At 44.9% G+C, this 17,140-nt stretch overlaps 1 protein-coding gene across 2 annotated transcripts in view; it reads left to right on the forward strand.

Moving 5' to 3' along the window:
- The window catches only part of PIGZ (phosphatidylinositol glycan anchor biosynthesis class Z (Gwada blood group)), a 139,192-nt gene that overhangs the window by 92,082 nt on the left and 29,970 nt on the right, over positions 1-17,140 (forward strand). The window contains exons 1-2 of one of the 2 annotated variants that reach the window (XM_078666486.1): positions 6,275-6,549; positions 7,053-7,244. In XM_078666486.1, the coding sequence (XP_078522612.1) occupies positions 7,112-7,244 (133 nt within the window). In that variant the 5' untranslated portion in view covers positions 6,275-6,549; positions 7,053-7,111. Of the gene's footprint in view, positions 1-6,274; positions 6,550-7,052; positions 7,245-17,140 lie in introns of those variants that run through there. The other variant, XM_078666487.1, reaches the window with a different exon arrangement.

The following is a 17,140-nucleotide window of genomic DNA, read 5'->3' on the forward strand; positions in this document are numbered from 1 at the left end:
GGAGTCTTGATCTTGCAATGGGTTCAGCATCTGGCAGTCATTCAATTTTAGATCACAGTGTAGCCCGGCTTGGAGTTGATTCAAAACTCCGAGCGCGGACATCTTTCAAAAGGGAGGGGCTGTTTCTCACAGAGGTGAGGAGTAGCGGGGCTCCAGCCTTCTGTCTATGCTGGGATAATTTGGATTTTATTCAAATACATTTAGAGGACATATTGTAGGTAGTATGGCCATACTATTCCCGAGATTTAGAGTAGGATTTTTTTGTAAACTATAGAGCTTTTTTGAAAGAGGTTTCCCCAAAATAAAAATTGTGCTTTTGAATTGAAAATTCATTTTTATTTATTTTTTTATTTTTATATAAATCATTTCTGCTAGATTGATGACAGTGAGCCCTAGCATTTACAGTCAGACACTAAAGGAACGGCTGGACAGTATTCACATGCCTGCCAACACAGGACTGATACAGTACGTAGACGACATCCTGGTTACAGCACGATCAGACACAGAATGCGAGAATGCATCACTGACAGTTGCAATTCTGTGAAAAGCAAGTGGTGTCACACTTGCTTTCCAAGGAGGGTAGTCAGCTGTAGACAGCTAACACAAGAACATATTCAGTTACTTACTAACCTTTCACAGCCCATGACACAAAAGGAAGTTCGTGCATTTATTGGCCTCACTTCTTACTGTAGGCAATGGATTCCCCAGTATGCGTATCTAGCCAACCACTCATACAGTTAACTACACAGGAGGCAGCCATTTTGACTGTACTCCCTAGGACACAAGAACACACCTTGGCATTTGAGGAATTAAAAAGAGCATTATGTCACGCGCCATATTTTTATTTATTTTTACATTTGACTGTAGCGAGACTGACAGGTTATGAACTGACATTATTTCAGCCACACATAGAGATCAGACATTGTAACATTCTGAATCCTGCAAGATTTTTGCCCTCAAATACAGTAATGCACCACCACATGACTGTGTGGTAGTTATGAATATAGTGACAAGACCAAAACAAGACCTGACAGATATTGCACTTCCAGACCCTGACCTGACACTCTATGTGGATGGATCATGCATGAGAACGAGTGCAGGAGAATTAGTAGCAGCCTATGCTGTGACCACAAGAATAGACACACTGTCAGCACAAGCAGCAGAGCTCATCGCTCTGACACAAGCCTGCATAAGAGCTAAGCACTTGAAAGTAAACATTTATACTGACTCACAATATGCCTATGGCGTAGTTCATGATTTTGGGGTCCTGTGGCAGGAGAGAGGTTTTTTGACCTCCCATGGGACCATGATTCAGCACGGCCAACTTATTCAAGCCCTGTTGGAAGCCATACATTTACCAACAGCCATTTCTATCCTGAAGTGCAAAGCTCACACCAAAGTTACAGACACCATTTCCCAGGGTAATGACCTGGCAGACCGAACAGCTAAACTGACAGCCCAGACAACAACAGACACGACAAGGACAGAGGTACCATTACTGACAGCATGTATGACAGTCAGGGATCCCACTCAAGATGTACTCGACATACAGACACATGCCACAACAGATGAGATAAAGAATTGGACTGAACAAGGAGGGGTCCAGACTAACCAAGGTTGGATGACTAAGGGAAAAGCACATGGTTTCTTTCAGATTCTATGGTACAAGTAATCATAAGCACGACACATAGTCCCGCACACTTGGGAGAAAAAGCAATGTTAGACAGTTTACAGAACATTTGGTTTAACAAGCACCTACGTGCAGCAGCGAAACAGAAAGTGCGAACATGTATGATCTGTGAACATGTATGATCTGTTGCCAGTTCAATCCAGGTAAAGGCATTCCGGTGGAACAAGGCGGATTTCATCCTCCTGACCACCCTTTTGAGGTTCTCCAGACGGATTATATCCAAATGGACAGATGTAGAGGTTACAAATATGTCTTAGTAGTTATGTGTGCACTATCTAGATGGACAGAAGCATATCCAGTTCCAGGTTATACTGCTGTGACAACAGCCAGACAGTTAGTGCGTGAGTACTTCCCTAGGTATGGATTACCTCGTGTGATCTATTCAGATAACAGTCAGCCATTCTCCTCTGAATTAATGAAACAAGTGTCACTTCTGTTAGGATAGAAGTTCCATTGTGTACGACACCCAGAAGCAGCAGGCCTTGTAGAAAGACATAATCAGACAATTAAGACAAAAGTTGCTGAGATCTGTACAGAAAAAGGCGTGGATTGGATGGTGGCCTTGCCGGTTGCCCTCTTTTACATGCGTATGGTAGCTCATTCCAGAACAGGCCTATCTCCTTATGAAGTAGTTTTCGGTAGACCGCCAAATATGTGAGGTACGCCTATGCCAAAGAAAATTACTGATGTTGACAGTAACATGCTGACAGATTACCTGGCTTCCTTGATGTCTACACTACTCTCTTGTTGTTCACAGGTTGCAGCTGCCTTCCCTGACAACACCCAGGTCAAGGAACACGCCATTGTCCCCGAGAATTTTGTATGCATCCGGAATTTTGATCGTTCAAGTCCCCTTGAGCCACGTTGGAAGACGCCGAAGTTGGTGGAAGGACGTAAAGGCCGAACTCACCTTCATCACTACAAAAGATACTTTGGACTATTTGGAACTTTGGAACTTTTATAAAGAACACTGACCTTTGCTAGAAAAGACTCCACAGCAGGAGTATAGGTTTAAGTTGCGATCTAGTAAGTCAGACGTAGTTTAATTGTCTAAGTCCACTCGGTGGTGAATCGGTTAGACTTGATTTCTGACATGTATAAGATCACATATGAGAATAGCAAGAAGAGAGATAAGAAGGAAAAATACTGCAAGATATTACGCAGTAGATGTATAGTTACCTTGATCATTCTTTTTATTCTGTGCATTGTTATAATTGGTATCAGTTTATTGCTACATGTTTTCTTTCCCATTTCCTCACATATACATTCTTCCAGTAACAGCACCGCAGAGCACACATTCAGTGACCTGCCTCCTCATGAATTGTCATATCGACTTGCACTACGTAACAATACATTTATTCGAATGTTACACCATTCTCACCAGACCAGCAATGCGACTGATTGCTGGGTATGTGGCCAACTGCCTCCTTATCAAGAAACAAAGGGAGTTCTGCCCTTCTACCCTTTACCGTTCTCACACAATGGTTCATGTGGAGCATGGTTTGCTCTAATGACCTCAATAGATAGAAGGTACATAGCTTATCCAGGTGGCTGGATATATGGAAACCTGAATAAAGTAATGAATGAAGCATGCTTTCCAGACAAAGACGGATTCCCCCAAAGAAAGGGAACCGATTTAGAGAATGAAGAGTACGAACAGGGAAATGCATCCGTTAATTTTATAATGTTAAACGTTCAGCCCAAGCAAAATACAGGTCCACCGTTTATTTCAGTCCTGCCAGCAAAAGGTGATTTATGTGTTAGTAAGAAAGGCTCAGTACATATGGGACATTTCGAGTGTAACACTGTAGTAGAGTTTAATGATAAAGGACTTTCTTCTTTCAAAACATCACGCCATACCTATTTCATTTGTGGTCAGACAGCCTATGTACATCTGCCCTTAGACTGGGGTGGGACTTGTTATATAGCATTCTTATTGCCACCCGTTTTTCTAGCCCCATCCAATTATCATAGAGATTCACGACTAGAACATGTTAGACAAAAGAGAGAGACAGATTCTGCAGGGATTGATCAGACTGAAACAGCTTGGGAGCAATATACAGATTTCAACAAAGGATTCTTTTTCTTCATAGGTCCCGTCCAAAACAGTAAACTGATACGCAGGTTAACAAGGACTCTTGAAACAGTTGTAAATATAACTGCATCTGCCCTGGCAAACTTGACCCAGGAACAGTCTGCTATTAGACTTGTCGTTCTTCAAAACCGCCTCGTTCTAGACGTCATCTTGGCGGATAGGGGCGGAGCTTGTAGAGTCATCCGATCTAGTTGTTGCATTTTCATCCCAGATAATGCACCATCTGTGTACGAAGCAATAACAAGGCTCCACAAAATTGCTCATGCCATACATCAAGATCCAGGCACATGGACTTGGTCCAGTTGGTTCTGGGGTGTAATATCGGCATGGGGATGGAAAGTGCTGACCTTCCTAGGAATGATCCTACTTATGATATTTGGTTGCTGTCTCTGTTTGCAGTGCGGCCGGCGATTTGCGGCCTGTGTGCCACTGCCTGTGTTCCCCATCCACGTAAACAAAGAGTTAAAGATGAACAAATGATTCTGTATGATGAACTACACGGTCTCATGAATATAGATGTATCCTAAAGGGTTATGTAGGGGACAAGGAGGGAATGAGGAAAATGAAATTTTGCCTGACCAGGATGCCCCCTACGTATACCCTATGTTACATGTGTGTGCATGTCATCCATGCATATTCCCTGTAGTGGCCTGAATCACTAGGCCTCTACATTCATGTCCTGCATTAGAAATGCCAGTCATCAAAGTCTCCCAAACGTTAAGGTAGCATAAGGCCCATGTATTTGCATTTCATGACTCCTGACACACTGAAGCTGCAGTTACGTCCCTCTGACCTCGCATACTTCTAGCTCAGCCGAGAGAAGCCCAGCAAGAGGCCTGCCAAGACAGTATTATGAATAACAGTTATCTGTTTGCTTTACAGAATCACGTTTCAGCCTGGTGAAGAAGGTACACAGAACCCGTCCGAGGGAGATAGGGCCTAGCCATTCTGTCTCCATTTAAGTGAATTACAGTGCTTGCATCTATAGAAAGCTCATGCAATGCACGAAGAAATATATGCTTTCTCTGTCTTTTAGTGATGAGCAACCTCTGCTTCAGATAATACATCCCGGACTCAAGATATCAGATAGTACCAGATGTGCAGGTCGCCTTGACACTAAAGATCTCTCTGCTAGACTGAAAGTCAGCTTCCTCCCAGTTACACGTCAATTGCACGTCATGCTCAAAGTTGCACAATTAGGGCATAGTTCCAGCTAGCTATCCAAACTCCTCCTCTAAGTACCCACCCACCTATGACACCTACCTATCACCTACCTATGACTCATCAAAGTGTACACCCACATGTTCTTATCTCATGTTCTCTCTGCTCTGCCTCGAGCGTTCCTTCTTACGTCCTATGTACAAGATAAAATGTATATAACCCATGTTCAGAAAATAATTGTTAGAAGACCCTTCCTGAACCTCTGTGGTGATGGAACTGATTCTCCCTTTGACTCGAGTTATTGGAATAAAGCCCATTTAACTTGGACACCACGGATCCTGTCTCTCATTTGATGCATGATACTTTGTTAATGCCTAGAAATTCTGCCAGGGTAATATTTTATTTACCACAAGGCGATGCACCTTCCCCATTGCAAAGGAGCCGCCCCTGGTACTAAATGCTCACCTGTTAATAAAAGAACTCTTCTTTTGTTAATAGACACAAGGACTGCTTGGACATTGAAGTTATTGAGTGTTATCTATTGCGTCACATTGAATTGGGGCCTCTTGACCCATAAACCTCCAAAGCAGGGCTCGAGACAGCATCCCCCCACTTATTTTACCGGGAGCTCCATAACTGGAGCACATGGAGCCACACATTCACTCTTTGGCCTCTCTGGGGCGAGTTCGGAGCTCATTCAGAACGCTGCTCACGCACTGGCTTCTCTGATGCAATCGCATCTAAGGGGTGAGCGAGGGGAGGCAATGCGTCTGATGGTGCAAGCCACCTTTCGTGACGTCATTTCCTGTTGTGACGTCAGCGTCCCCCCACTTCTTTTTTTAGCCCTTGTGCCCTGCTCCTAGGGGAAGCCAACACTGCTCACCCTCACTACTTTGTTAAGAAGTTAAATGTTAAAAGGCATTGCACAATCACAGCAGTCTTTTGACACCAGGAGGAAACGACATGCGCGACACAGGCCACTGCCCAATAACCGATGACTGTCTCTGGTCCCCAATAAAAGATATCATCCCCCACCCAGCCATTTTGGAAGCATACCATATATGTTACTCCAATGCATGTCCCTTGCTGTCCCCGGTCCCCTGCACTACTGCCACTCTCGACACAGGACCTCTTTCTTACCACTAACCCAAGATCTGTGACTGTCGAAAATTCACCATTTGTGCGAATTTTCTTGAAGGAAAAGGTCGAAAGTTCCATCTGTGGACAAAAATGTCTGCCATGCCGAGTTTGTGAAGTAAGAACTGTCTTAGGTGCCCTGGTCCCCCTTTTGGTCTGCCCACATGTAAGTTGGGTGGTCACAGAATGCGTTTTTGATGAGTTCAAGGCGTTCGCAGGTTTGTGCAAATGAAATCGGAAACTTGAGAGCCGGAAGGGCAAAGGCACAACGCCGAAGGCGCTGAAGAAAGATAAAATAGAGGGGTGTTGGAGGGGGCGTGTCCTGAAAATCATAATAAAAAGCCACATAGTCTTACAGGCTGCAGACGATAAACAGAACATCCCAGTTTGTGTACGAGGAACAGACTTCCAGATTCATCTAGAAAAAAGCCTCACACCCCACGCAATGAGCGACCGTACAACTCAAGTATGAATCCCTGCGATATTTTTATTTTGCAGAAGTGTGTTTTTTCACTAACGCCGTTTTTTTTCGGTCGGAATCCTTTTAGCTCTTTTTCATTCACACTCTGTGGATTTATTGTCTGAGTTAGCTTGCTCACTTCAAACTTCACATTTCTTTTTGTTTTGGGAGGATGAGTTTTGCTTGGTTTTGGAATGGTCGAATTCTGTGTTGATTTTGTTCGATTTCATTGTTTGCTTTGTAATGCTGCATTATATGTTCTGCTTTGCAGCGTGTGGCTGCGTGGGTTTTTCCTTGTCTTCTGAAAAATGTTTAATGAGTTATTATTATTATTTTTTAATAAGGCTTTCTTTCGCATTGGCGCCAAATTAGAAGAACCCTGTTTTGGCCTGCCACTGCCTTTCAATAGGAAATAGCTTAATAGAATGCAATAAAGTGAATATTTCGTAGTTTTCCTTAACTGAGTAAATAAACTCCTTGCCTTCACTAACCCTATGTGTTTCTCGTAGGAGGCTGGTTGGACATCATCCATTGACGCCAATGTCTGCCGGGCTGACTTGGGCCAACTATGGTTGAACCCATGGAGACCACAAAGATACTTTGGGCAGTGCTGGCCCTTTTCAGAATTGCCTGGTGCCTGTTTCCTCAAACTGGCTACATCCACCCAGATGAGTTCTTCCAGTCACCGGAGGTCATGGCAGGTAAGCATCTTTCTTCTAGTTTGTTACCTTACGTCCCGCTATGTTTTGTTGACTTTTGTTTAATATGGCACTGGTGTGGCTCCCTAGTGCTTGTGTGTTCTGTGCAGTGCTGGAATTAGAAAAAGAAAATACCCCTGGAACCCATAAATTGGGGGGGTCAAGGTGTGGCAGTGGAAAGGGGTGGGGACACGAGTGGCAGAACTTGAAACACACGCACACACACACACACACATATTTTTTGTTTTTATCTGCTGCAGAGAAATTGGCAACAAGGACATATGTGACAGTAAATCTGTTCTAGATTACTTAATTGATCCTATAGAGACTGCTTTTTAAAATATCTTACCAGGTTAAGACACCTGCTGCAGAGGTCATTGTGTGCCCAGCAATTTTGGAGGGATTATGTTATGTTATGTTATTTTGATATGTAGCGCGCGTGGATACTCACGAGTGTCCTGGCGCGATGCCAGAAAGGGTGAGGATTATAATAGTTGTAATTTAACTCTAGCATTAAACGCAGTTCTAGGAGAGTTCAGAGTTTTGCCCACTCACACTTTTGACTCCTAAAGTAAATAGAGGGTTAATGTGCCTGCTGCAAGGAACATTGTGTAACGTGCACATCAAAGACTGATATTTTATTTAGAGAGGTAAGTGGGCTACTGCTTTTGATACTCAGATCATTTTGTTACTTCCAGTTCCTATGTTGCAAGCCTTCTAATGTAGCACAGTGATCTATTTATATGCATCATGGAGCTGCGTGCAAACTCTAAGTCATGGATTTGGATACATAGGGGCATACTTATGAGTTTAGTGGTGCAGGGCAGCACAGCAACTCACCTTGCTGCGCTGCCCTGCATCACAGGGAAAGGGCAGCAATGCGACATATCTTTCCAGTACGGCTTATTCCTGTCCTTTCCCCTTATTCTGGTGCCATTTTGGCCGCGTAGCGCCAAAGCAGATGCAAGGGTGCCTCTGTTGTGTGCAGAATTATTTTTGTGGAGGAAGGGTCACCTTCCTGCACAAAGGGGCACCTTCCTGCACAAAAACAATCCTGAGAGGCTTTTTCCTTTTTGTATGTGTGCTGCAGAATGCAGCGTTCGTATGAAGAGGAAAAAACAAGGAGAAATGAAGATATTTCTCCTCGTTACGCCTCATCTGGGGAGGCGTAAGATTTTGGTGCATTCCCTGGTTATCAAGTCCTTGTAAATCTTGAAATGTGTCAAAAACCACTAGATTTGCTTGGAAACACCCACCACAACGCCCATGGAATGCCTCCTATGCGCAGAATAGGGCAATGCAGCAATTTGCGCTGCGTTGCCTTACTCCAAATTTTTTAAAGCCATTCAAAGGAAAGCAAAGTGACGCTGTGTCGCTTCATAAATCTGACTTAGAGGCTTGTGTCACGCTTGTACCACTTTGCGTGGTGCAAACGTGATGCAAATCTCTCATAAATATGCCCCTTGTTGTGTTTCCTCCAGATCTGTTGTTATTCTAAGATTACGAAGAAGGGTTCCTTTGAGAAATAATAACGTCTTGTTATTACAGACAACAGCAATCACGGTTTATATCCTGACTTTGAGTTTCTCCTGACCGTCCAGTCTTAACATATAGACCCTCATTACGATGTTGGACGGAAAGCATTCCAACCGACTCCTTGTCGGAATAGTTTCTGACCGACTCGGGTTTGGGAGAACGGCCAACCGATTATGATGGTTCCCAACACTGTTCAGTTGGACTCCCATTGACTTCAACGGGAGCCTGTGTTCCCAACAACACAGGCACCCTTTACAAAAAGGGGTGGTTGCAGAAAACCCTCCACCCTGTGGCATGCACCCCAAGGTGCCTGCCACACTGTGCATGGTCTGAAAGAGGGGTCCCATGGGTACCCCCACGGGCCCCAACTGGAAGCCCGCAGGTGAAGGGGGCCCTGTTATTGGCCCCCAAAATCAGTTTCCGACAGCCTTTTTGTGTCGGACAGACAGAGTCGTAAATGCTGTCGGAATCTGACATCGTAATCGGACGAGCGGAAACGCTGTCCACTGAGTTGTACGAATCACCTCCGACCGACTTGGATTCTCCGAATGTCAGTCAGAACCGAGTCGGAATGACCAAACGATTTCCTTCTATTGTAATTTGTCATTCGGAAATGTTTCAGAATCGGTCGGAAACATGGGTTCCGACACAGGTTAGGAAAATCCGAGTACCATTCGGAGCCTTTCCCACCAACAGCGTAATGAGGCCCATAATAACTAAAAGTATGGATGATATGTGTTTCCTGCATCTTATAACCCTCATATTCTTATGTTACATTTCATGCACATTGATTTACACACTTGTAAGATTTATTGTGCCTCTGTGCATGATGTAAAGTGCTCTGGCATCCTAAACTGAGGTAAGTAACGTTATAAAATAATGAAAAGAAAATAGTGGGTGCCATTTAATCAATATTTTGTAATCACTCACAAAGTCAGATAAATCTTGCATTCTTACAATACAAGCACATCTCTTACATAGGGAGTTGAATAAAGTTAAAAACCTAACACAAGTAATTTCTTAAGTACTTTCAAAGTTACAGCAAGCTGTGTTCCTTGGTTTCCCTCCATCACATTGGCACCTAGAACAGTAGTGGCTACCACTGAGTAGCACGGAAGAGAGGGGGTGGAGGGGGATAGAAAAATAAATTACAAAATGACTTACCTTTCTGCCTGATCACCGCCTCACCTCGTCCTCTTCTGTTCCTGCTTGAAGCAGGAAGCACAACCAGGCTCACCTAAGCCAATCACCATGCTGCATTGCAGCGTTGTGATTGGTCTGTGTGCCATGGTTGGGTGCTCAGACAGGCAGTGGGAGCATGTGCATGTTCCGCAACAGGGTGTGTATTACAGCCTGGTGGGGAACATGCAAAGTATGCATGGCTGTTTGGCTGGACCAATACGGCCGGCCAAACATTCAGGCGCATTTAAGGGCCCACCACTCCTCCCCATGCTGGCTGTGGTGACAGCCAAACCACACGCCGCAAACCTTCCTGACAATGCAAAAATAAAATGATAATAACATAGTGTTGTTATCATTTTCCACTGCGCAAAATGCAGCTTCACCTTAGCGGAGAAGCCACTGCTGGTCTAGACGTAAAGCTCCAGGTAGCTCCCAGCCAGGATGATATGTGAATAAAATGAACTCTATGTATAAATCAAGAACTTGTAATTCTGATGGGTCAAATAACTCCTGTTACAGTGCCCATCAGAATTTAGACGGCACTTGTAATGTGTGCCAGAGTGCCCAAAGATTCTTTGTTGGTTGTATGAGAGTGTAGTAGGTGTTTCTGTTGGATTCATGTTTTGCTTGTTGAAGGGTCGCACATTGCAATCTGGATGGCGTGTGGTATAATGTAAGTTGAATGTGACTGTGCTGTTGGTAAGTCAGGTGTGTTCTGTTGAATTTGAGATTTAACTGAGCCATGATACCTTACCATCCATTTGTCCCTTGGCACATTGCTCACCACATGAGACAGTGGTGTAGGCGAATCTGGTGGAGTCTACTAATTTTGTTACTTGCATTGAATGGTGAAAAGGGCCATCTGTTTGTCAATTGGTGCTGTGATGGTTTCATAAGTATATGGGGGCAGATTTATGAAGACTGGCGCATCCCCAGGGATTTACAATGCGGCGCACCATGGGGCAAAAACGGCACAGATGCGTGACGCATCTGTGCCGTAAAGGTGGCGCATCGCTGGAGCTGCGTCGCAAGCACGGCGCAGCTCCAGCAAGGCTCGGGGGTGCCCCATCTCCACAATGCTGCGTCAAGACCTACGCCTGCTTCAAGCAGGCGCAGGGTTTTGGCGCAGCATTGTCCTGAAAGTGACTGAGTGAAATCTTATAGATTTCACTCAGCCACATTTAGGAGGCGTTCCTGCTCAGGAACGCCCCCCCCCCCCCCTGCGCAGGAACGCCTCCTATGGTGCAGGGCTTTACAACGTGACGCATCTCCTAGATGCGTCATGTTGTAAATAGGGCGCATTGTTTGCGCCGCCGGTGCGTCAAATAAAGTGACGCACCGGCGGCGCAAGGCCGTCATAAATCTGCCCCATGGTGTTGTTGCATCCCTTTTTAGGTCTTGCCTAAGACAGCACATGCACGGTTACTTGCAAGATCTATTGCTTTCGACACAGGGGGCTTAGATCCTCCTATTACTTACCGTTGATTGGCTTCATTGTCATTCTAATTTTCTTGCTTCTTATTAGCCCTCTGCTGTAGGCTTTCTTCCTGTTAGTGTGTTTGTCCACCTGCTGGAGTATGGGCGTATTACTTGTGTCCTTCTACTGCTGGCTTTTTATGTGCTACTTTTTTCTTTGTGTTTAAGCACTCTACCAGAGTGTATATTTTTAAACTGGCTCCCTCGTGTACTTCTCCCCATCCACGTTCCTCCCCCGTCCATGTTGGCTTTGACACCACCCTCCCTTCCACAGTCCATGTTGGCCTTTCAAGCAGTCTGTGTTGTCCTTGCTCCCGTGCTTCCTCTCTCTTGCTGTTTGTATTGTCTTTGCCCCTTCCCAACTTCCCTCCTGCTGTCTGTGTTGCCTTTGCCCCCTTACCCCCTCCCTCCCACTGTCCATGTTGCTTTTGCCAACCTGCTGTCTGTGTTGCCTTGCCCCAACCATCCTCCCTCCCGCTGTCTATGTTGCTTTCCCCCCTAATTTGTCCGTGTTGCCTTGCCCCTTCGCATTCGCTTTCCCACTGACTGTGCTGCCTTGACCTCTCCCACCCTCCCTTCGGCAGTCCATGTTGCCTTGCTTCAACCTGTTCTCCCTCCCACCCATTGGCATTGCCACCCACCACCCAGTTAAAAAGCAATATGACACAGACATAGCTGGAAACGTCATAGTGCTTTTCCCCCCTGCACCCGCTCCAGATGTTGCCTCTCGCCCGCCCTGCTCTCCCTCTTGCCAGCAATAAGAAACAGGCTATGAAGAGGCCACATTATGCTTTTTTTAAATTTATGTTTTACTTTTAGCCATGCTGCATAGCAGCCGTGCAGCTGTACAACATGGAAAAAAACATTGACAAAGCCAATACCTTGCATAGCCAAGATATATTGACTGTGCCAATGCTTGTTTTGTTTTGTTTGTCGCAAGCAGTAATACGTTGCAATTTGTCTTGGCCTAGATTCTGTGTTTCTTGTTTGCTTTAGAGTTTAGTGTTGCCACATCTTGCAAATTCCCATGCACTACTAGTTTTGGGCGTGGAGCTTCAAAGTAGGTTGGTTCAAGCTCTGAAGTGGTTAATGTGGTTACTTCTGGGAGAATTGCATGCCAACGTAGGGACATGTTAATACATTCATACATCAAGGCAGTTTCAAAAATTTCACATTTAAAATCATTTTGTTAACATATTTCATTCTATATCTTACCAGTAATGGATTAAAACAGTAAGTTTTAGAATAGTGGGTGGGGCTCTGAGTTACTGCCTGGTTGAGAGAAAGCTTGCTGCAACGCAGTTTGGAAAATTAAGGTTGACTAAAAAGCAGATGACATCTTATAGCACTCTGACATGCATCTTTTATTTCTATCCATCACATCTATCGCCTTTGGCATCCAAGGTTTTAGGGGACCAAAGGCATGTACAAAATGGCCATCATGATTTTTTCAGGGATTTAATCTACTTATTAATATTAGGGTCCAAATCACACAAACCCAAGGGAGTAGCCAATACCCGCACTTGAAACATACATCTAGTCACACTGAGTGTGCAAAGCAAGCAGACCCAACCCTGCTTAAAAGAGTTCCTTTCAACTTTTCCTCTTCCTTCCAGCAGTCTGTCCCATCCATTCACCCTTCCATCTATTTATCCATCCATTCCTTCGCTATCCATCCACCTAGCCATTGCCGCATACAACCATACTCCTTCCCTCCATCCATCTATCCATCCATCATTTCATATATACACCCACTCTTTCACATATTCATCCATAAATATTTTTTTGTATCCGTCCATCTGTCCCATCCATCCATCCATCCATCCATCCATCCATCCATCCACCCATCCATCCATCCATCCATCCATCCATCCACTCTCTTCCATATGCCTATTCTTCTGCTCCTACATCCATTTGTCCTTTCACTTGTCGATCTTTTCATTTTTCCTCGCAATCTTTCAACCTTCTATCTCTCCATCCTTTAAGCCTTCCGCCAATTCTTTTACCTTTTCTTCCCTCCTATCACCTTTTTCCTTCTTCCCTTTCATGTTTTCTTTCTTCCTCTCATCCTTCCTCCCTCCTCCCATTGTTTCCCCCTTTCAGTCTATTCATCTTTTTCTCACCATTTTACTGGGTCTTTCTCTCCAATGCCAATTACTTTGCTATCTATTCCTCTCTCTGTATTGACCTAGTTCAATTAGTTCCCTTTCTATATTTCCTTCCTATGCATGACAGCCTACAACCTCTTTCATGATATTTCCTAACTGTGTTTTTTAGAAGCGCTTTGTCTGTAGACCTGCAGGCAGAACAGGATGCCCATAAACAACACATCAACTTTTAGGTGGGACCCAATTCACCAGTCCATGTGTGCTTAATTTGAGCCGGTGGTTTCCGATGCTCGGCACCAGCACTTAATAGGATTCCGGTACTCAGCACCCGCACTTAACAGTCATCATCACACTTATGACACTCTGCCACAAGGTGACGCTGCTCATCTAATTTAGAGATGAACAGAACAAGGGTTGTTTATGAATACAATATACATTACAAATTACTAAGACCTGCCTCCCCAGCCATTCCTCTTTGGTGACCAGGAATAATCTGAGCTGTTGCACTTGCAGGCAAAAGAGAGATTGTAGTTGATTTGGCACCGTCATTGGCAGCAGTGATGGGGCAATGGGTGGTGTAAGCTGCAGTGGCCTCCAGGTCAGGGCCCAGGCACTTATTATTTTACAAATTAAGCACTGAGTCCATGTGCCCAGTGACAGCCCCCTCCCCTTTAGCTTCACAAGTGGTGGGGGGTTGTCTACGCCACTGCACAAACCGTAAAGATGTCACAACCAAGTAGGGCTGGCTATATATATATATATATATATATATATATATATATATATATATATATATATATATATATATATATATATATATATATATATATATATACATATATATATATTTTAAAGCGCTAGTAAAGGCTGGATAAACTAATACACTCAACTATCTACATAAAATCCAGATCTGTTCTTTGCAGCAGGCATATTAACCATCTGCGCTACTTTATGGCAAGTCACAACTGCCACTAGACAAAACTTTGACCTCTCTCTCTAGCAGGAACATTAATCACAAGCGTTATCTTGACATTTTCATTGCTTCCTGAAAGATGGACGCACAAGGAACTGTGCAGCAGCTTTTTTTAGGCTGAGCAGCGCACGTGCAGCTCTGCAAGGCATGCTGTATTGAGGTAGGGACTTGAAGCTCTGCCCACTCACTCCCCATATTTTCCATTGGCTTGCGTCATTGTCCACTGTAAACTGTGGCTGTCCATTGGGCAAAAGGCTTAGTGTTCCCATACCTGGCGTGTCGCACAGTTTGGTGCTTACTTTCCACCATGTTAAAGAACAGTAGATGTTCCGGCACCCAGGCTAATGTGCTGCATAGCTAAATACATTTAATGTCCCAAAGGCGAGACTCATTGCATTGCAAATGCGTGTTTGTGGAATGCAAGATGCAGAACCCAAAATGGTGCTTCCTTCATTAAAGCCCCATACGCAGACAAAGTCAACTTCGAATTTACATAATTCGATATTACGAGAAAGACAGAAACTTAGATATGCTGTCTCTCATTATAGCCCAGTCAGATGGAAAGAGCATCCCAGCACTCTGGTCACCACCAGGAGAAGAGGGACTTTGGTCTGCTGAGTCTTCCGAAAGAGAGCTATCTAGGTCATCAGCAAATTGCTTAAATATTAATAATATTTTTAACATAATATTAAGAAATGAAAAGTGTTTTTTAAGAGTAAAAAATGAAAGGCTTCCTTAAAGACAAAGATTGGTCCTCTTTCAAAAAAGACAATAGATAGTGGAAAGATTCTTGCAACCAGGGGTCTGACTGCAACTTTTAAGAGGAGAAGATGGGATGATTTGTTGTCTACCTTCCCAAGCATCATTTCCAGTTTGGATAGCCCTACACATTTCTCAGACCAGCTTTTCTCTACAAATAGTGCAGTTCATAGTCTTCTTGGAGACAGGGTCCTAAGGGACATATTAAATTACAGAGGACTTTTTAGTTCCCTAGGTAAAGCATAGGTCTATATAATTACAGCTCTTGGATCAAATTGTTTTACACATACTTGGAGAGGTAGATGTTTTTGGCCGCTGCTAGGTACACCAAAAGCCTTTCCCATCCCAATATTCAGCAGGACCAAGCCTCAGTTCTTCAGAATTCCCAATTTCAGGAACACACAGAGTTCCCATTTTCCAAGAGGTAACACTTCATTCTATTCTTTCTTTCCCAAGAAAAGCCTTTCTGGATAATATTAACATGTCATCCATGCACTGTATAGTCTGCTCAGGGTTTTTTTTACTGACCTACATAGAAGATCAGAACTACCTTCCACCTCCCATGTTTTTTTCCAGGAAGATGAAGCCTTTGTTCAGCAGGAGTGCATTGAACTTAGGGGCGATTAGGATGGCGGACGGACTTTGTCCGTCCGCCATCCTGTCGCGGCAAGGGACCGTCTGCCATAATGGCAGAGGTCCCGTGCGCCGAATTAGGATGCACCCGCCACAGTGGCGGGTGCATCCCGCATTTTTAACATTGCGGCGGGACGCCGCAATGCTAAAAATGCATGTTGTGTGTTTCAAAGTACAACATGACAGACACCCGCGGTGCCTGCCATGCCCATCCTAATATGGCTGGCGGTGTCTAATAGACACCGCCACCATATTAGACCTTTTCCGCCACAAGGCGACCGCGGCGGAATAGCGGCGGACGGTCTTCCCGTCCGCTGCGGACCCCCCAGCCATCCTAATGTGGCGGGGGGTCATTTCAGGGAGGATGGCGGACGGATTGCCCCCGCCGGGCCGGCGATGGCTACCGCCAGCCCAGCGGGGGCAATCCGTCCGCCATCCTAATCGGCCCCTAAGTTTGAAAGGCACAACATTTAGGATTCCTATGAGCACCTTTCGATTTTTAGGCAATTTATATGTGGCACAGTTAGAAACGTTGCACATACAGTGACCGAAGACAGACTTATGTCAAAAGGGCAGAACCACAATAAACATACAAGACACCGCTAATGTCTTGATATCTGTTCCTAGCTTTCCTGCTTGTGTTTATTGAGGGCAGGCTTAACCCTTAGCTTCGATCCACAAGGACAGTTTACACCTAAGACAGGGACAGTAGTTTAGCTACACAGAGGATGCTTAGTCTTCATCTACCACCAGACTCGCGGAGGTGATGGGATTGCAGTCCAGCCACCACTGCACCGGCGGGCAGACTGCCCCATTACAAGTTGGGCGTTTGGACTCCAATTGCACTGCCACTGCCTCCTTGGAACCGCCATTCCCTGGAGGTGGCGCAGCAGTCTGAGGGCCAAAATATGCTTGGTTGTGCCCTGAGGTACAACCAAGCATATTGCAACTTTCCTCACCTCCAGCGCTGCCATGGATGTTCTTCCTTCATGAAAAGGCTGGCGGTGAGGAAAGAAAGGGGCCCCCTTTCCCCCTGTGCACTGGGGTGCATGTTGGGGACACATGTTCTGCACAGGAAGAAAGGCAGAGCATGGTGCTGTTTCAGGCTCATAATGAGCTTTTGAAACAGCTCCACGCCGTCCGCCCGCCAGACTACAAAAACCTTTTTATCTGGCAGGCGATGCAGCAGCGAGTCTTGGCGGTGCGGAAGCGTGGCGTTGGTGTGCTGCCCG

Source organism: Lissotriton helveticus, chromosome 11 (assembly GCF_964261635.1).
Source record: "Lissotriton helveticus chromosome 11, aLisHel1.1, whole genome shotgun sequence".
In the NCBI taxonomy this organism is placed as follows: domain Eukaryota; kingdom Metazoa; phylum Chordata; class Amphibia; order Caudata; family Salamandridae; genus Lissotriton; species Lissotriton helveticus.